General features: G+C 31.7%; 2 protein-coding genes across 3 annotated transcripts; both read right to left on the reverse strand.

Moving 5' to 3' along the window:
* Nucleotides 1–269: 269 nt before the first annotated feature.
* On the reverse strand, nucleotides 270–5,503 carry LOC25496696 (subtilisin-like protease SBT4.3). The gene is made up of 9 exons (XM_024786555.2): nucleotides 5,499–5,503; nucleotides 4,462–4,659; nucleotides 3,880–3,974; nucleotides 3,541–3,781; nucleotides 2,709–3,234; nucleotides 2,384–2,487; nucleotides 1,757–1,868; nucleotides 1,460–1,673; nucleotides 270–1,354 (listed from the first exon to the last, which is right to left on the reverse strand). Exons 1-9 carry the CDS (start codon nucleotides 5,501–5,503, stop codon nucleotides 741–743), a joined length of 2,109 nt encoding a protein of 702 aa, XP_024642323.2. The 3' UTR covers nucleotides 270–740.
* On the reverse strand, nucleotides 5,503–12,315 carry LOC120580883 (uncharacterized). Of its 2 annotated transcripts, none has more exons than XM_039835092.1 (3): nucleotides 12,091–12,315; nucleotides 10,286–10,355; nucleotides 5,503–7,277 (listed from the first exon to the last, which is right to left on the reverse strand). In XM_039835092.1, the coding sequence occupies exon 3, from the start codon at nucleotides 6,765–6,767 to the stop codon at nucleotides 5,568–5,570; it is 1,200 nt and encodes a 399-aa protein (XP_039691026.1). In that variant the 5' UTR covers nucleotides 6,768–7,277; nucleotides 10,286–10,355; nucleotides 12,091–12,315; the 3' UTR covers nucleotides 5,503–5,567. The 2 variants fall into 2 exon arrangements, with proteins under 2 accessions (XP_039691026.1, XP_039691027.1); XM_039835093.1 differs by having other exon boundaries at nucleotides 5,503–7,293.
* Nucleotides 12,316–21,488: the final 9,173 nt, after the last annotated feature.

Consider the following 21,488-nt stretch of genomic DNA (forward strand, 5'->3'; position numbering starts at 1 on the left):
ATTTCTTATTGACGTTTTTCTTTTGTCTTCAGCTTCAATAATATTTTTCAGTAACATTTCTCGTAACATCTGTTTTTGTTGCTGCTGTGTTGCTATTGGTGTTTCACTTAGTGTTGCTCAATCATGTTTGCAGTGTTTAAGGACAATTACAAGGTTCTGTCATGGTGTTTCAACTAGCAAGCTTGACAAACAATTGAAAAGTGAACAACCAACAAATTTTCTTAGTGTTTCTCAATAATTGCGGTGGATAATTGCACTAGTAATGTTAACAGAATATGTGATAAATGAACAATGTTATGTGAAGGCTTAAACTTTGGTTGATATTTTCAAGTTTTATTAGGCAAATGCGGTGGATTAACTACAAAAACTCAATAGCTAATCAACTTTTGTATACAAAATAGTAACATACTTTGCATGCTACAAGAAACATAAAGTGGTAACATTTATTTCATGCTACTAATGATAATCGCAAGTGTTATAAATAAATATAGACATGTAACAGTTAACAAATGTTATTGATAATATGCAAAAATGTTGTTGAAGTCTTTTAGTAACATAGACTTTACCTAACATTTGTTGAAATGTTGCTAAATTGAAATAGTAACATATTTCTTGCTTTGGTTACAATTTTCAAATGTTACTAAACCTCAAAGATGTTGTGTTAATGAACAAAACAACATATATTTCATGTAATTTTAACAAGTATGCAATGTAATTTTCCTTTTGAAAAAGTATAAAATTTATACAATAATAATATAAAATAGTAAATTCAAAATTACAATATAGATGTAATGTATACAATATGATTTGGCACCCTTCCCTTTCTCTGCCCTCTCATCAAATATAACAATGGGGCTCCTCACTTGAAACCTACCATCATCCCAAATCAAATAAGCTGACTCAAGATAATTTTTCATTCTTCCATTTACAGCGAGAACAAATGTTTGTTTTTCTCCTAGTGAAGTGAATGTCAGAACACTAGGATTCACTGAAATGTTGAGACCTTCATGAGATGTCACAATTGATCTGTATGTTGACATTGCCAATCCAACATTTGTAACGGTCCTTTTGAAGCTTCCACTTAAATAATGTTTGGGGTGTGGGGCTTTGAGAGCAAATGAAGGGTAATTTAAGTCCCTTGCAGTCGCATATCCGATCTCAGAGCAACTGATTGTTTCCTCTGTGATTAGTTGTAAAACTGTCTCATTGAAACCTTGACCACATAAAAGACGTATGTAGTCTCCTTCATTTGTCTCGTATATTAAGCCAGGATTCACTGCCTTTACAGGGTCAATTTGACCGGCTCCATAAGCGAATTCAGCACAATGGTTATTTTTTGGAGACATTTGTTTGGCTGCAACAAATGTGACACACAAAATTGTTTATATTAATTTAAAACATACTAAGTTAATTATATAAAGACATGATGGTTGAGTTGTGAACTACTCATTTTTATTACCTGTTGTCATTAGAGCTGAACGGAGAGCTGCAGGTGACCATGTAGGATGAAATGATTTAAGGTATGCTGCTGCACCTGACACATGTGGGCAGGACATTGATGTTCCAGACATAATGTTGAACTCCAACTTTCTATTTTCACCAAGATTTTCAGAAATAGGAGATCTTGCGGGCCAACTTGCTATAATGTCTACTCCAGGCGCAATTAAATCCGGCTACAACATTAAACAAAAAAATGTTATTAAATGTCGTTGCAATGATAAATATGTATTTAATTTGTTATTCATAACAAAGGAACCTTAAGAATCTCAAGTGTGGCATTGCTTGGACCCCTTGATGAGAAAGAAGCAACAACAGGTGCCAAAGTATCTAATAACTCATTGCTCTTGAATATAGTTGCAATTGGATTCCTGTAAATTGATTAATATAATAATTATTAGATAATTGTGGGTCTCCATATTATTGTTAATGTATGTGAAACTTTATCTCGATACCTTGTAGAACGTATGTATTTATGTATATCAACGGCATCCTTCGTTTAAAGGTAACATTCAAGCAAAGGATAAGAGTATGCGGTATCGATAGAAGTTTGGCCTTGTGTTAAGATACCAACAGCACCAACTCTTAAGGCCTCGGGGTCTCCTTCGACTCCTTCACATAGAACGATTTTACCTTTCACTAGCTTATCATCCAAAGAGTTGGTTCCACAAAGCCTATAATTATGAAAAATGTGTATTTTTAGTCTTTGCGAAGAGGGACGCAATTTCTTTTATAAAAGGTAAGGCCTACAGTTAAACACATTTTTGTACAACTAAATCCAAATGGTAGTGATTTATATCGACTCGAAACATTTTTCCTCTATTACTTTTCATAATGTTAATGGATTACATTGTTTGTTAATTTTAATGATACGATGCTTGGCTACCTGGATTGGTGACGATTGTAGCCTGCTAGTTTATTTGGTGCATCTCCACCATAGATAATTGGATATAGTTTCCCCTCGAGGTCAAATGTGTTCAAAGAGACACCCTAAACATATAAAACAAAGACATTGAGATTATTATCAAAATTATATTATTATTGTGTCTGTGTAAACATATTATCTATGATTCACGTTATCAACTTATAAAATGAATTAGCTCATGTTGAATTCAAGAAATAAGACATTGTTTGAAATTATTATTTAGAGTTAATTAACCATAAGAAGAAATTAGGAATGCTATAAAATAGGAAGAAAAAGAGTTATTTACCTCATAAGTTCTATTGTCACCTAATTTGATCTTGGTAACAAACTTCCTATCTAACGTACTAGCAGCCACAACAACGGCCCAGGGTGAAAAATTTCGTAGGGATGAAGGATGTGGGCCCGCGTTCCCTGCTGCGAATATTGTCAGCACTCCATGTTTCATAGCATGGAATGATCCAATGGACAATCCATCTCTGAAATAGATAGAATCTTCGTTTTCATTTGATGAAAGTGAGACTGATAATATATCAACCCCATCTGCAATTGCATCATCAAATGCGGCGAGAATATTTGCATCGTAGCAGTGTTTAGACCAACACACTTTATACACAGCAACGCGTGCAGATGGAACTCCTCCTCTTATTGTTCCTTGTGCAAGACCTAGCATGCTCACCATGCTAACAAGGTTCCCATCTGCAATTGATGCTGTGTGAGTTCCATGGCCATTTGAATCCCTTGGTGAATCAAGATATTCTTCACTCGAGGGTTCATCATAAAAAGATATATAATACTTAGCTCCGATTAATTTACTGCAAAATATGTTAACTTATATTAGCATTTTACTTTTTTTTATCTCTCTGTCATATTTATAATAAGGCATCTTCTTACTGCAAATTACATGGAAGTGGATTTCCTGCAATTGGCGTTACCAACAAATTTGATATCGGTCATATAGTGAAGATCAAATGGACAAATTTAAATTTTATTTTAAATCAATTTTCATAATGTTATAATACAAGGTATTACATCCAAGAACCAACATTTATTTACTGAAGCAAATACATTTTTATGCAACTGCATGTAATTTGGGTCATAAAGTCATATAATAGTATTACTTATTGCAGGGAACATCAGAAGTCTGGCACGTGCCCTTCCATTTGGATGGTGGTGGACTGAAACCTTTATCGTTGAAACTTTCGGACTCTGGCCAAATTCCAGAATCAATTACACCAACGATAACATCACTTTCATAGTTTTCTCTTTGCACATTCTGCGGAAAGCCAATAAAATCCCATGATTTGGTTGTAAGGAGTTTTCGCTTTTTATTCGGGAAAACAGACACCACCCCATCAAGTCCTACATTACACATTTTAATGGTTAACAAAATGAGGAATGTTCAAAAAGTAGACTAGTAATTTTTCAATAAAAAAGAAAATCAGTTTCATCACACACACCAGCCATTCTATCAGCTTCTTTCTTTGTTAGATTTGCGACAAATCCATTGAAACTCCTCTTGTAGTGTTGAAGTATTGGCTTTGGCATTTGATTGCTAAAAGTTGTAAATAGAAAAAATGAGCAAGGTAAATAAGTCAAGTGTTCCTTATTAAATATTTTCTTTTCAAAATGTTACTAAATTTTCACGCAACTTCATTGAGACGTTGACCCATAATAAATAAATATTTTTTGTCACTAGTTTCTAGTCCGATTTTTGAAGGAATTTTAGTTACATTTACATTCAACTTTGATTTACGACTTGCCATGATATTAACGGCACACGTCCCACATCCCTAAATTAAAGTTGAATGCGAATGTAACTAAATGTGAACTGGCATATTCGCAAGCAAACCCGATGATGTTCATTTCCAATCAAGCTTAGGAAAAAATGAGATGGGGCTGGATTGACCCGAAATACAAACAAAATAAAACTTAAGAATTAATTATCATAATATGTCTAAAGGAAACAATTTCTTGTAATTAATAAATATAGCATATACACTAAAAAAAATTCTTAATACATGACACTTTCTTAATGCAACCTGTCAACAACTTGTTGTAGCAAATTTTCGTAGTGTAGCAGCAATGAAGAAGATTCATCTTTGATGCTATTTCCAGTGTATACAATATAAGTCTGCATTAGATCATCTTCAGAAGCCGAATAACAACATGTCACTGAAAATGAAGTAATGCTGACGAGGAGAAGTAAAAGACCAATAGATGATCTATCCATTGTCAAGCTAACAATGCATGAAGAAAAAAGAGATGGTTAATATATATACCAATAGACTATTAAAATGTTATGAAAATTATAAAGAAAGAAAACAAAATGATTTACACAAAAATGTAAAATTGATCAATTATATTATTTTTTTTTTTGTTTTAAATAAGTTTTTTGTCCTATAAATATATGAAACTTTTCTTTTAATCCTCATAAAAAAAATGGCATGTGTTTACAACCCTATAAAAATGTTCAACATGAAGTTTTAGTCCTTGTAAAATTTGAATTTGGTTAATTTTCCTTAAGTTTTTAAATTTTTTCATGACTTTGTTCAGGCTTGTTTAGAACCTTGCAAAATGTTCTTTCACAATTTTTTTTTAACACTAAATGAATTAAATATAAACTTTCAAAAGTTCAAGATAAAACTATTGGAATAAAAAAAAACTATTGGAATCAGGAGCTTGAAATCATATTTTGAGTGTGTCTTTTACAGAGAAATTTTTAATAATGTTCTAAACATGTTAGAAAGAAAAAAAATCATTGAAAAATTTAAAATTTTATGGATAATTCAACAAATTTTAATTTAGAAGAGACTGAAACTTCATGCTGAAATTTTGTATTTACTCACACATGCTACTCTTTTTTAATGAGGACTAAAAATAAAATTTTAATTTTATATAGAAAAATTTAAATTGTTAATTTATTATTAAGTGTCTTTTGGCCGATGTATAGAAAAACAAATTTTATCATTATGAATTTGCTTGAGGATTGAAAATAATTGTTCCCAAAATCTTGAGTGAGTATATTTGGCTAATTCTTTTAGAAACTCAGTGAAATCAATCAGAATAATCATGGAACCGCATTTAGACAAGGAAAATAAGATTTTCATTGAACATTAAACAATATAATTTTCAATACATCACTTAATCAACAATCTCCTTTGTTCATTTTCTTTTTCATCTCCTCATATTTAGCAGATTGCTCACTCAATTGTCTCTTAAGAGTCTTCAAATGCTTCTTCATTTCTAGTTGGGCTGCCTTTAATTGTTGATTCTCTCTAACAACTTTATTTTTCTCTGCATTTCTAAGTCCCAGCTCTTTGTTTGCTGCCCTCAAACAGACCTTAGTCCTACACAAATATTTGTTTTCAATCCTTCCTCTTTTATGTGTTTGCTCCATTGAACGTGCCATCTCTCCATTCTCAAATTGTAATGCTTTATAATCCGAACGAACATCGATCAATTCATCTTCTAGTGAACTTTTTTCTGCTTCAACCTTTGCTAGCTTCAACTTAATTTCTTTGACTTCTAAATTTTCCGTTGGGTCAATAGAAGCTGCCTCTCCTAGGTTGCTTGGCATTTGAAATGGAAGTTTGATAAGAGCCACTCTATCTTGAACCCATTTCTTATATCCCCTCCCTTCCCCGCAACTTCTTGGCCCTAACTCTTTTCCTATGTAGACTACTTCGTCCCATGCTCGATGGATTCTCTTTAGCATTGCAAAATCTGTCGGTTCCGCGGTGAAAGGAGTATATGATTCCTTAGGTGGTGGTCCTATCATCGGATAAGCAAACTGACGTAACGCTAAAGATGGATTGTAGTTGACACAGCCCCTTGTTCCTACAAGCGGTACATTAGTGAACTCGCCACACCGATACAACACTTTGTCTACTTCTCCCCAGTTTGGGTACCAACGCACTTTTCCATCTTTTAGTTCGACCAAGATCTTAGCCCATTCTCTAGCATTGTAGCTCTTTAAGCCTAGCAACTTTAAGTCAACAATAGGGCAATACTTAAGATCGCTAGGCTTAAAGAGCCACATATAGAATGGGTCAATATATTTGTATTCTCTTTGAAAAATATGACCACACATCCAGACATAGAGAACAGACAGACAACATAACATTCGCTTACCCGTCTTCTTACGACAAACGTTCAAGGTATAAAACACATCCGCCAACACTGCATGCACTGGGTTTTGACGTTCGCACTTATAATTGATGAAGACTCCTATTGCAGCTAAACTAACCATATCATCAACACTAGGAAAAAGCACCACACCATAAATCATCAATGCCAACACATCCATGAATAATTCCCATTCTTTATTCTCGGCTAGGGTTTTCATCCGATTTTCTAAATACTTTATAGGGATACCAATAGTGGTGTTCTTATTTTGCTTTAAACTTTTAAGATCATTTGGTTCAACTTGCAATACACTAGCAATGGTATCAAATGAGTGAGGATGCCCTAGATAAAATGGTATGGTTTCCCTTTACTCAAAGGATATCCCATAATTTCTGCAAACTCTTCTAAAGTGGGCACTAATTGAAAATCCTTAAACGTAAAACATCTCAAAGGTGGGTCATAGAATTGAGATAGAGCTGAAATTCCTTCTACTTGAATATTCACATTTAACAAATCAATTATTTTCCCGTATTTTTTCTTGAAATCTTGACGCTGCTCACTAGTTAATTGTTGGGAAAAGATTCTCAAACAGTCCACATTTGGCTTCTTGACTATCACTTGATTGGTCTTCCTTGGTATTGCTTTTTCAAATGATGGTTCCATGTTTCACTTCTTTTACTTGTTTTTATAGGCCAAAGATACTCACTTTTCAATTTTAGAAAACTCGATCCTGTAACAAATTCAACCTACGTAAATAAAAGACAGGAACTGAGGTATGTGACTAGAAAATATGTTTATGGAAAATATTGTGAGAAAAAAAAAATTAAACATCCTAAGGAGAAAGTAGTATACATTGGTTATAATGATTTTTTTTTATAAGGTTACAATGATCTATTAAGAGTTGTTGACGATTTTTTTTTATTTTTTATTTTTTATGAAATGAATTATAGTTCCATGACCGTAAAAAAAGGGTAACTAATGATTGATGATAATCTTTTTTATCTTAAAACAAGATCAAAATGTATATGGAATGCTCCATTTTTTAAGTAAAAATAAAATAATAATAAAATATATCAAACGAGGGTTGTGGCTGATATATATATATTCTTTTTTTTTTCTTTCAAAAAAAAAAATATATTCGTTTTTTGAAGAGTATATATTCTTTGTTTCATAATAAATGTCGTATTCTTCTTCCAAAAAAAAAAACTGTCATATTTGCACACAATTTATTTCAAAATAATTGTCATTTTTAATTTTCAATTTACTTTTAATCATTTTTGCAATTTTACCCTCTAATTTTTTTTTTTTTGGTTACAAAAAAGGAATCTTTGTACCCTCTAATCTATATCATTCACAAATTATTATCCTCCTGTTATTGATAATGAAACTTCGCCAATACAACTAATACTTAATAAGGATAAATAAATAGAATCATCTTTCTCTCTCACTATCATTTCTTTTTTAATTTGTATAAAATAGTCAAACACAAAAGTTATTGTGGAAGGAGTAATAAATGTTTCATAAAAAAATTACAATAATTATTTTTGCATGAAAATAAATCTATTTATATATAAAAAAAAATTGTTTGGCCTAAATGAATTTTTGATACCCCTATTTTAAAATAAAATATGAACTTACGATTTAAAAAAATAATAAAGTTTTAACCCCCCTATTTTAAATATCAACTTTTTGGTCCCTGATTTTAATATTTCTTGAGCTTTGGTCTCCATCCCATCTTAAAGTCAATGTTACTGATGTGTCATAGTCTTTAATGACGTAGAGTTACCTATGTGGCATATAAAATATACATGTCATTAACCTTAATTTACTTCATTTATTAATTTATATTTTAAAAATTTAAAATATTTTTGAGCAAATAAATAAATATTAATAAAAACATAAAATCAAATATTATCATCATTACCATCTTATAGATTCATAGAAGAAATGTTTAAAGACTTGGATAATATTTTGACTGATCACCAAAAATGATAATAAAATAGGGTAGAGGACTAAAGCTAATAAAAAATTTAAAATTAAGGGACCAAAATGTTGGTTTTTTAAATAGGAGGATCAAAGCTTCAGTTTTTTGAAAATAGGTAGATCAAAAATTCTTTTAAACCTTTTTTTTTAGAGGAAATAATATTTTTTTGGTGATGAATTAGTTATTTTATACAATATATTAAATTAATCATAGATACACATAAGACATTATGCATATGCAATAGGAGGGGAAGGGAAGGGCTGGAGCCCAGGGCTTCCCCCATTTAAATGTTCATTAGCTTCCTTTGTGTCCTATATAGGATCGCCGATGCTAAAAAGCATTTTTTTTATAGAGGAAATAATATATTTTTTGTCTCTATAAATATATTAAATTATTGTTTGTCACCCTAATTTTTTTTTTACCATTTTTATTCCCTTCAAAACTTTCCATCATCACTTTGGTCTTTACTTTTAAATCAATTCATGTGTAGCCTTCATATCATTTTAAGGAAATTTCACAGGAATGTTTAGAATATTATAAGAATCTCTTCCAAGAAAAATTAGAATTTTTTAACCAAACATGAACTAAATATGAATTTTTATGTTTTTCATGATTAAAAATCATTTTTAATTCATGTTTTGTTAAAAAATTATAAATTTTTGTGGGAGAGATTGATGTAATATTCCACCAAAATTTTATTCAAAAATATGAAGGCTGGACATCAATTGAATTAAAAGTAGAGATAAAAAAATATGATGGCAAACTTTTGGGGGATGAAAAGATGAAGAAATTTTTTAAGGGACTAAGACAACAAATTTGTATATTTATGGAGACCATAAATATATTTAACCCTTTCATATAAATATAGTGGCATTTCTACAGTGAATACTCACATAGGTGGTTGTTCTAACTATGAAGGTCTTTGGTCACTAGAGCCAAGTATCCATTCTAAATGTTACCACAGACAGGATGTACATCCGAAATGTGGACATTCACAAAAGGATCACACTCTAGGCGAAGTGTTCATGACAATCATACAGGATGTACATCCAAAACGAATATCACTACTAACTTCTACTTATCTTAGGTTTTCACTCAAGCTCGGGTATAGAGCCCCACTCAAAGTGTGTGCTCGTAGTGTAGCTAGTGCATGGAGAGAGCATACAACCCTAAAATCCTAATATATATATATATATATATATATATATATATATATATATTAATAACAAGATGCAAATTAACCAGGAAATTCCAATACAATAGTATCACATGTTTTCTATCCTAGGGTTCAAGTACAAAATAAAACAGTTATATACAATAAATTAACATGAATAAAATTAAAGTAATAAACAGAAGATGTAAATTCACCAAAGCATGTATCAATTGTGATATAAAACATGTATCAATTATGGACAGGGTCCAATTTGAAATTGATGACTAATATTTATAAAGAAATACCAAAGCTACTAAATAAAGCTACTCATTTTTAATTTAATATACAATACAAGCTAGTTTTACATAGACACAATCACAAACAAAATTATTTGGACATACACACATCAACAAAAGAAAATAAAAAATAAATAAATTAGTTAAATCATTCAGCATCATTAAACTATTTTCTAGTAAAAAATACATTTGTGTGAGTGTGTCCAAATCTTTTTAATCTGAGTTTGTCTCTAATCAAGTAGTTCTCTATACAATAAATACCATTTTTCTGTTCTTAATGGATTAAAGAGAGAGGGAGAGAGAACCTGGGAGGGAGGAGAGCACAAGTTACACAGGGAGGCTGCTAGTGCTTCTATCTATGGGAATAATCTTTCGCTGTTAATCAAAGAAACACCAAAATGAAGATAACTAAGTGGGAATGATTGTATTAAATGAAGACCTATCAAAGTATACTTAAAAGTAGCAGATTATATATCAAGCCTAGTCCAAGACAATATTATCAATGTATACCAATTGAGAATTGATACCATTAATGAATCACAACAATATAAACCAAGATATGTATGTTTCGCTAGATTATTTCCTTCAGGTGAAGAAGAAAACAAAAAGGAGCATTATTAGCTTCTTTCGAAAAAAGGAGCATTATTAGCTATATTCAAAATTAAAATCTACTTCTGAATTCAAGATTATTCTGCTGGTGAATGGTGATAATCAGCTTATTTATGTGAAAAATAAAGTAAAGTAAGGAATTATCAATTTGAGGGGGCAATTTGAAATTTAGACAAATATTGAGATAAACTTGCAAATTTGAAAAAAATTATAAGAAAATTCTCATTCAATAATATCACATGTTTTCTATCCTATGATTCAAATCAAGTATAAAATAAAACAATTATATACTATACTATAAGTTAACATGAAAAAAATAATAAACAGAACCGGTAGATTTCCCTAAGATAATTACCTTATATCCAATTTCCTCAACAAAATTTTTTTTATCTTATATTCAATTATAAGTTCAAAAATTAATTTAAAGAGTGCAAAGACTATTAAAACAAACTCTCTACCACACTTCAGCTTAAAATAAAAACTCATGTTCTGCAAGAAATAACAAAAATAGCACCACCATTACCCTTTGTGAAAAAACGAGTTGTCCATATCACCAAGGGTAATGAAAGAAGGAGAAAAAAAATTAAGGTAATTGCACAAATAGGTCCCTCAACATTGTTAATTTCATCGGATCGTAACTTTTGATGGACATTTTTTTCGCTTCAAAAGTGGATCGGGACCCCGGTGCTCTTTTTTGTGATTTTTTTTTTTTTAACAATTCAATGGGGTCGTAGAATAATAACAAAAACTAAATCGTATCATTATGTTTGGGATCAATGGTTAAAATGCAACAATAAAGAGTGAAAAAATAAAAATAAAACAGTAGATGAAAACGAGTGCATCTCCCCTTTACTGTATTTAGTGATCTACTTTGACAAAATTATGAATTTTTTCTTCACTCTCCTTTGCTTGATTTTTCACTCTGATCTACCCTATTTTTAGTCCCTCTTTCCGTCTCAAAAACCATCCCTCTCTGTTTGATCTTTGTGTCTTAGATAGAGAGGCTTTCTTTTGCTCTATTTGTGTATGTATACTTTATTATTTGTGTGTTTACTATATATTTTGTTTCGGAGAAATTCCTACCATACAAGGAAGGAAACAAGATTTTAGACAAAAATTCAGTACTAACCAAATTTTCTACTACTTTTTATTTTGAATAAAAAATTTCTACTACTTGAAAGTTAGCACTTGATTACCATCACAATTATAAGTTTATATCATCATTTAAAGCTTGTAGATTTGAAATAAAAAAATTAATTTCCTTACTTTTTAAAAAAAAAAATACAGTTGATTTTAAATTAAGTTCTGAATATTAGGAAGTTGAATAATCTTTCTTACTATAAATGCTTCATCGTTATTTTAATAATAAATTTATACCATCAAAGATACACACACATAATATATAGTACATATATAAAATAATCCCTAAAAAAATCATACAAAAAGAAGACAATGTTTTTTGGTTGAAGATAAACCTTATAAAAATGAAAAAAAGACAAACCTATTAAATAGTACAACAAAAATTGGTTCGATCTGAAGCCTTAGATTAAACACGAAGTGATGAAAGAAGGAAGTGATATGGTTATGACGATGTTGCTTGTTTAGTGTAGGTGGATTTTTCTTCCTTTTTTTCTCATTTTTCTTCCTTTGTTGAGTTTTATGGTTACTGGAGTCTTCTTGGTTAGGGTATTTGGATATCTAGGTATTTGGTGTATTTTGATGTGTTTCTTCCTATGAGAGAGTGAGACAAGTATATATTTAGAGTATGTGTGATTCGTTATGCTAGAAAGAAAGAAAAGGAGAATGTAACGTGCATGGTGAATTGATGACAAGGTACTTTATTTATTTTCTTCCAAAGCATGAAAAAGAAAATAAATACAGATTGCTATTAATATGTTAGGAATATTTCCTTAATTAAAATTAGGACATAAAGCAATGCTTCCTTCAAACAATAAAAAATAAAAAGTCTTAAAGCAATGCAATGTACTATGAATGTGAAAAGAAAAAAAGAAACTGAAAACGTACTCAAGTGCTTATGAAAGATATAGATAGTTGAAATTTTTTGACACAACATTACTCTCATGTTTCTATCATCATGCATGAGAAAATGTTCCAGAAACTGAAAACGTACTCAAATGTTTTTAGCAACTTGAGTCAGAAAATGTTCCATCCTGGTGTGCAAATGCTTTATAGAAGTATATACTCTATTTTATAGAAAATGTTCTCGAAAGCACTTTTAAATCATTGTTAGAATTTATTGTAAACATTGTAACTAAATACGTATATAGAAATTATGTAGAAGTATATAGTGATGTTTTTTTTTTTAATTTATTCTTAGTTTACTTTACGCATGAAATGCATGTTGTCTGGATTTTGAAGGTAGAAGTAGGCTTCATTTTGTTATCGTATGAGAGTAGATTTTCAATGGTACGTAGTTGTTTTGGACCGGGTGTCAGCCCATATTGCCGGTCCAACATATTAAGGCCAATAGCCCATAATATTTGCTAGCATTCTGCTCTTCTCCCAGCAAGTTTCGCTCCCATCCAGTCAAACTGATCAAAATACTCATGAGTTAGTTAACTAACGCAAGTATAAATTTATTTGTTAGTTAAGTAACGCCACGTCAATTAAGTAACGCAATTATAAAACACTGCGTGAGTTAACTTACGCAGCCATTAACACATGTGTGAGTTAACTCACGTCCAGTCTGTGCAGCAAGTCAGAACTGACAGAACGTCTATTTTCCCTAAATTTTTCATTCCTTATTCATTCAGTCAATTGCATACATTTTTCATCATTCATTCAAGCATTCAATTAATCAAGCATTAACTCATAATTAAATTAAGAAAAATAACAGAATAAAATAACGAAAAATATCATAAAAACACCAAAAAAAATGCAAATATAATAGGATTACAACCAAATCCAACAAAATGTCATAAAAAAACTACAAAAGTCATAATGCTCCATCTTGTAGACTCCTACTCCTCCTCCGCAGAGCCGGCATCTGCTCCAGCATGCTCCACTCAGACTGTAGCATCTGACAGAATGGGCACCTCGTCGTTATAAAACTCAGCCATGTAGTGTTCACAATTCTGCAATACTATCAAAATTAATAATGAATAAATAAAAGGAAAATAAAAATAGTGAGCAACATGAAAAGACTCTAAAGACCATGTGTAAGTTAAAGGACACGTGAAATTGGGTTAGATATGATACAAAGAAAAAAATTCAACTCTACTTATAGTCCAAATAATATTAGAGAAATGGTACTTTAACGATTAAATTTACACAACTTTTGCGACAACTTTTAAGTGGTTAACACAAATCAAACAGGTGGTTAACTGCGTACATCTAATAGATTTACATGTGTTGAAATTCATTAACACTAACGTAACTTCATTAACAACGAGTATGGGACGTAGTTAACCATATTTTCATGTGTTCAACAACATGTTGAATTAAATACCTTAAAATTGGGTGGTTAATTAGTTTTACCATCTGGTAACCACATATATGAACAACGTTAACCACTTGAAAAGTTGGCACAAAAATCATCTAAATTTGATTGTTCAAATAACACAAGTAATGATTTTAAAGCTCAAGCAGTGGAACTGCTTTAGAGTGATTGAATGTTTCATGTCCATTAAACAAAGAGATAAGTATAACATATAGTAGTGGCTCAATGTGATAAAAAAGAGCATAAAGATTCTATATGTGATGTGCTTATTCTTCTGTTGAGTTTCTAATTATTTTTGGAGGGTCCCTTTCTCCACTATGTATTATCTCTTTACCTTAACTCTACACAATGTTCCACCCTTCATAAAAAACCAAAAACACAAGATGTCTAATTGCTTTGTTTTTTTTCTTCTTCCAAATACCACATGAGGAATGAAAATATGAAAAGAAAAACTGTATAATATAACTACAGTTAAGCATAAACCACCATAAGCTTATCCTTTCCACCAATTGAACAACACTATTCATGAAGATTTATCTCAACATTTTGCATCACTGCTTGAAGAATCTTGGCATAATATAGTAAGACTAACTAAACCAAGCAAAAGGGTATTAACAACTAATGCCATGCTTGAATAAACAACTTAAGTAACCATTTATCATATAAGGGCTTACGTATAAGCTATTTATATGCAGATCATATAAGACACAAACTGTTTTCATAAGCTATCCTAGCTAGCTCAGGATAGCTTAATTATGAAAATATGTTGAAAACGGTTTATGGACATGTCAATATGCTCTTCCAAATAGTCCCATGTGTCAGATAAGCTCAAATAAGTCAATTCAAATATACGCTAAATTAAGCCAAGTTAACACAAATAAACAACTAAGAGAGTAAAGACCTGTTTGGAGCTGACAATATACTATCAAAGTTGGAAACTCAAAACCTCCTAATAACGGGTAACTGATGACACTGCTACAACCTTTCAACTATTTGAAGCCTGGTAATCATGGAAGAAAAGTATGAGGGTTTCTCACAGATATATACAAAGAATGAAGGATTCATAAGGATGAGTGGGGTCAGAGTTGAAAAATTCCTGAATGTGACTAAGGCTCTTTTTGAATTAGTGGTTTGAGATGGAATGGGATGGAATGGAATGACATTCCATTGTTTGGATTTTTTTTAAAATGGATGGAATGGGATGGAACATGATAGGATCGATACCATTCCATTCCATCCTCTCTTCTTATCTTTCTTCCCCTCCAATTTGGGAGGTATGGGATCAGTGGCGGAGCCACCTTATACTCAGGGGGTTCATACGCACCTGCTCAATGTTTTGTTTTTACATTAATTTTCTATCTTTTATCTATCATGAACCCCCTAAAATACAAACCATGCACCTCATTTGCATCGACTCTCTTCCTTTTATACCAACACATGCCTTTCTTTTTGCAACACATCTCAATATGATTACCTCTAGTTAGGGTTGACAATGAACCGAACCAACTCAATTCGACAATTGATTCGTCGAACTTGGTTTATGAACCAAATGAGCCGAACTTGAACCGAAAATTAAGTTTGTAAACTAATTGAGCTGAACTTGAACTAGATGTAGTTCGACTCGTTTAGTTCACGAGATGACTCGATTATATATATATATATATATATATATATATATATATATATATATATATATATTCACAATATATATTTACCATTAGGGCTTACTCCAACAAAGCCCTCCCCTCCCAATGTTCTTTATTTCTTTCACTTTCCTTTTTTTTTAAGCCCTCCCCTACAAACTCACAAACAAAGTCATAGTGATTACCTTCCTCGACACTTGATCCTGCACAAGACAACTAGCATAAGAAAACTTGACATTACAATTTACAATTGTTATCCACTAAATGACCGATTGAAATAAGCTATAATCAAGTGCATGGATACAAATGCATTTCGAAACTCAAAGTTTATGACACCAACATTAGTGATACAAAGAGTATTACCGTCAACAATTTGAATTTTCTGAGTACCATGATAAAGGGTGTATACTTTGCAAGTATTTAGAGGAACCTTTATTTTTAAAGGCACCGATGAACAAAATATCAAGTGTACTAGATTGTCATTAAGTACAACGATAATGGTCAGGATATGTAACAAATCGGGGTTGGGTGGGGTGGGGGTGCACTTGACAATGGTTTGATTATCTGTACTTAAGAAAATAGGTAAAGAAACTATTAGGTCATGTATGGTTTCCTTCTATAAATTACTTTGTAACTAAATATTATGAATGCAATTGTCTAGATAACCTAGTTTACGACATTTGATCAAAATAGTTAGGTCAAAGTCTTGGTCACTAACACTCTCTGCTAGTTACGATACCCTAATGTCTTAGGTGACTCCATAACCATTGGAGATTTAAGAACGACAAATTATTGTCACAAAACATTAATAGAATATGTCTAAAACTATTAAAGAATTAATGAACAATTATACTAACTCAACTACCAAAGTTATGGTTAGTAGCCAGTGAAATTGGATCATTTCGTAAACGCACAAAAAGCATTAAACACAAATATAATTAAATAAAACCAATGCAATCAACTGTATTCAAATATCTTTAAAAGTTACATAATCAATCAATTACAAAGAAGTTTCATCCTTTATGACATAAAAAGGGGCTAAAACCCTATACGGTTCATTAGGCACCATACAGAAGAAACTATGTTTGAGAAACATTTGATGACTTACCATGAATGACCAAGATTGAAGGATTTGAAGACTTACCAAGAATGGACAAGACATCCATTTGATAAACAAGATATGATATGAAACTAGATATAGGATAAGATATGGACGGTATAAACATATATCATATCATGTGTCTGATGCACGCATGATAACAAACATGATAATGATGTGATAGAATAAATATCATAATTAAATGACAAAATTACTCTTATGATCGGTTACATTTTTTAACAAATTTTCATAACAACAACATCACAGAAAAAAAAGAAAAAGTGAAATCGATAAACAAAAAAAGAGAAATCTATATAAAGATAGAAATCAATCAAAAAGAAGAAGAATTGAAATTGATAAGAAAACGAAAAAGGAATGTCAAGATATGATAAGAAAAGAAAAAAAAATTATCCTATCTCATTAGTGCATCAAACATATGATTTAAATAAGATAACATATATTAATCATATCTTGTCTCTCTATCTTGACCATCAAACGGAAGTACCATGTTGAAAAGTGAAAAGTGAATCTGCTGAACTGGTAATGGCATGGAATGCATGCACACGGCATTTTGTAGTATTTACAAATTTCTTACTGATATTATGAGAAATATGTCAAAATTGTTTCATGAAAAACACCGGACATGTCGCATACCACCTTTGCCTTTACATTAGACAACATAGGCAACCGTCACCAGTTCTAGAACCAAATAATCATGGGATATGGTTCCCTTGATAAGTAGACGCTACTCTTCTCTAAAAAGATTGCCAAAATGCATGTGTTCAAAAGAGGAAGATGACTTTGCTTCATCAATGTTCCTCTAACAACATCAAACAACATGAAACTTTGGACAAAGTTTCTTCAAAAATTGATCCCATTTACCGTTGTTATATATTGTTTGAAGGTTTTTGAGGGAGGTTTTGGGAATATCATATAAGATGGTTGGGTGTTATGTCCACACATTCAAGAAACCAGAATAATACTCCTAAATAGACATATTACCTTGTTTTCAATTTATTTTTTTTCAAGAGGCTAAAATGAATTTTCTTATTTCCAATTTTCTATTTAGCTGTAGAACATAGGCAGAACAAAAAAAAAGGGATTTTTTTTTTGTGAGTATTGTTCCTGAGCTTGCGATACTATGGTAGAAGCATTGGTTTTCTATTTTTTTTTATCTGTATATGAAGTATCAAACACCATTAAAACTCACACACAACTGTGAGGCCTTGGGTTCAAACTCTAATGAAGGTGTTTAGCCTAACATTATCGGCTAAAGATGTCAAAATGTACATGTAAGTGGGGATCCTAGTATAGACGGCCCCATTTGGGCCCCCAAATGTGGGGAATTTTTTCCTATGGGAATGAGGACAGGAGAAAGTCCCCCCGAGGGGAATTTGGGGATGAGGAGGGGATCTTACTTTCCGCCCCGCGGGGACACCGTCCACGAGGACTTCAATATGTGTACTTTCAAGTACTCTATATGTTGTTTTTTTGTTATTTCACACAACATGTGTATAAATTATTTTTATATAAGATATGTTTATATGAGATTTTTATTGTTTATGATTAAACTTTTTACTTCTAATTTTATGGTGTGAACCGAGTATCTTCGGCACACAACTGCATAAACTAATAACTTGAACCGTGTATGACCTCTGAGGTTGGCAAAGCTCTCTCAAGAGATTTAACATTGCTGCATTTTCACAACTAGATTCGAACACGGGATCTCTGATTAAGTTGAAAGAAAACTCTATCATCTCATTAAAGTGATCTTGGGTTTTTTTACTTCTAATTTGGTTGAAAACAATAAAAATTTAATATTTTTTTAAATGCTAATGGGTCCCCACCAGGAAGGGGATGTGGAGAGAATACTCTCCGAGGTGGGAAATGTGGATAGGGAGCATTTTAGATGACGGTAATTGGGAGTGGGGAAGTACTCCCCCGCTATCGCTCTACTCCGTTAACATTTCTAATATCGGCATTGTCACATCTAGACCTTAGAATAGCTTTTTATATTTCTTCATTGTATTTCCACTATAATAAATTACGACAGAGTATTTACAACCATTTCTAATATTGACATTGTTATTTAATATAGATTTTATGATTCCTATTTTATTCCCTATATTAATATGTTGTGAATACTTGCAGATAATGATATTGATTTCCTTGGGGTCTTCAGAAGCACATTATACTAAGAATCTTGTACCTCTAGTGATCTTTGTACAGTATATTCCAAAATTATTCAGATTTTTGCCTCGGCTAATTGGCCGATCTCCAACCCAAATCATATTTGCGTCGGCCTGAGCAAATTTAATTATAGGTCTTCTCATTTTTATGTTCTCTGCCCATGTTGTTGGTTCATGCTAGGATGTGGTTGGTAGTGGATGGTTATTTTAATCCTTCATATAGAGGTTGAAAAGAGATGTTGAAGAGTGTCGACGCATCACTAGAGTCATTAGAGAAGCTTGATCAAGCATCGTTGATTTGTTGCTTGATTTGGTTAATTTCATATGAAATAATGATTTTGGAACCTTTCCTTTATAAGGAATTAACCGTTCTTTTTCAAAGGAGACACAGTTTTAAGCTTCGTACAATGCAAATGGGAATGTTGGAGGTAGTGGTTGTACAATTTGTCCTTCATTGTCATTCAAAGAAAATGACATTCATTAACTCTCTGACACTTCAGAACTACCATTGCTTGCTCTTTAGAACTACCATATAGCTTGACATCCATTACTTCTGCACCTTTGGTTTTCAGCTATCCAAAGTCTGGCTTCCAGAGTCTGAGGTCCAGTTGATGGGTGATCTTCAGAATCTGATTAGTCCAGCTTCTGGGTTGTCATCAGAGTCTGGCTTTTTCAAATTCTAATTTGAACTTAGCTTCTCTTGAAAATACTTTGCTCTACATTTGTTCTTTCCGAAACAATACTTGAATAAGACAATGTACAATTTTTTGTCTATGGTCTTGCACACTTAAATATTAACATATCCAATTGATCTTTTAATACATTGCTATCATCAAAATTTAAGAGACATTGTTTACACTCATTTTATTCCAACATGTGATAGATGCAAAGCGTAGTTGAAATATTAGAAGTATAATGGATCAATAAAATACATTAAATGATTTGTTAAAGAAACTTAATCCCAACAATATATTAAGATTTCCACATTTTTAATGCGTATTCATTGAGTCACATGTAACATGAATGCATTTTCCCATAAACATGAAACAAATACATAAGAACATGGAGCGGAGAAATACTTGCTAAGGGACAAACCTATATTTAAAAAGTTTAGGCACACTCTAATAAATGATTTTTTCTAAAGATAAAATGGTTTAATAACGTGACTAATTTATATATCATTTAAATTTTCTCATTATTGTGCCCAAATAATTTTGTTTGTATTTGTGTTTATGTATGACTATCTCCTTTTTTTTTTTTTTAAAAAGCTAAACTAACCCTGTAAATTGGCACCAGAGATAATCGAACCTGAAACCTTAAGAAGGAGCATACTCCCAAGTTCCAAGCTAATACCACTAGGCCAATCCAAGTGAGTTTGTATGACTATCTCCTTAGAGTGAAATGCCAATTTCGTTGAATCATGCGCCAACAATCATTTGAGGAAAATTACAGCCAATAATATAGTACGACTGTAGAATACAAGTAACCACAATCATTATGATCTCATCAAGCCCCGAGAATGCACTGAATGTATACAGAGGGGAACATGTTTCTTGCTTGAGAATAACAAAGCTCAAGAATGGAAGTTTTGATTCATTTACTAAGCTACGTGGTAAAGGGTTCTCTCAAGTGGAATTCTCTTCATTTTTTTCTGCATTGTTACATTTACACTATTAAATATGAGAGTGAAAAGGAGATATTAAATTCTAAAGAAAAAGAGGGTGTTGAGTGTATTAAGATGCAATAATTGAGAAAAATGAAGAGAATTTCACTTGAGAGAATCCATTCCTAAGCCACATGCCTCATCAATGCATTTGCATAAGAATACGAAACGAATGAGTTAAGATCTTCTCCATTTATGACCTTCTTGATTTCTACAATTTAGAAAAATAAAGGCACAACATTTTGAAAAAAGTAAAAATAATTATTAATGGTTCATCATAGCAAAAATATCCAGCATGGTTTATATTTGTGGGCAACAGTCTGAGAATATGATGAAAGATCAGCAGCTGTAGACTTCATGCCTGTTCTAACAAGACAACATAAATAGAAACTCAAGGTACAACAAGTCTTAGCAAAGAAGCCTACTGAATCTCGTGTCTGGGGTTACAATCTGATTAATAAATTTCCTCTATTGAAATGTTAGAGAGGTTATTTCTTCTCATATTTACCGTGAAGGAAACTGTTGTGCAGATAAGTTAGCTAATATGGGTTACTCCATGGTTGGTGCAGTTTGATTGGCACTCTACCAAGTGATTTAAGGCTTGATTTCTTTCGGGATAGATGTGGATTTCCTAATTACAGATGTCTTTGATCTGTTCTTTGGAATGTTTTTGTTGTTTCCTCTGTTACTTTTTCTGTTTTTCTTTTCTTTTCTGCTTATTTTGAGGGTTTTGGTCTAGTCTCCCTCCTTTTGTAAATATTTTCCCCCCTTTTTTAATAAAATCTTTTGAGTTTGGTGGCATAGAATGGAGGTCTTTTGGGGTGCCAATCTAGATGGGATGTCGA

The sequence above is a fragment of the Medicago truncatula genome, chromosome 6 (genome assembly GCF_003473485.1).
Source record: "Medicago truncatula cultivar Jemalong A17 chromosome 6, MtrunA17r5.0-ANR, whole genome shotgun sequence".
NCBI lineage: Eukaryota > Viridiplantae > Streptophyta > Magnoliopsida > Fabales > Fabaceae > Medicago > Medicago truncatula.

Coding starts and splice junctions, on each gene's coding strand:
- LOC25496696 (XM_024786555.2), bottom strand. Junction 3,235..3,540: donor TCTGATGTTCCCTGCAATAA/GTAATACTATTA, acceptor CATATTTTGCAG/TAAATTAATCGGAGCTAAGT. Junction 2,488..2,708: donor GTGACAATAGAACTTATGAG/GTAAATAACTCT, acceptor TTATATGTTTAG/GGTGTCTCTTTGAACACATT.
- LOC120580883 (XM_039835092.1), bottom strand. CDS start 6,767: ATGAAAACCCTAGCCGAGAATAAAGAATGGGAATTATTCATGGATGTG.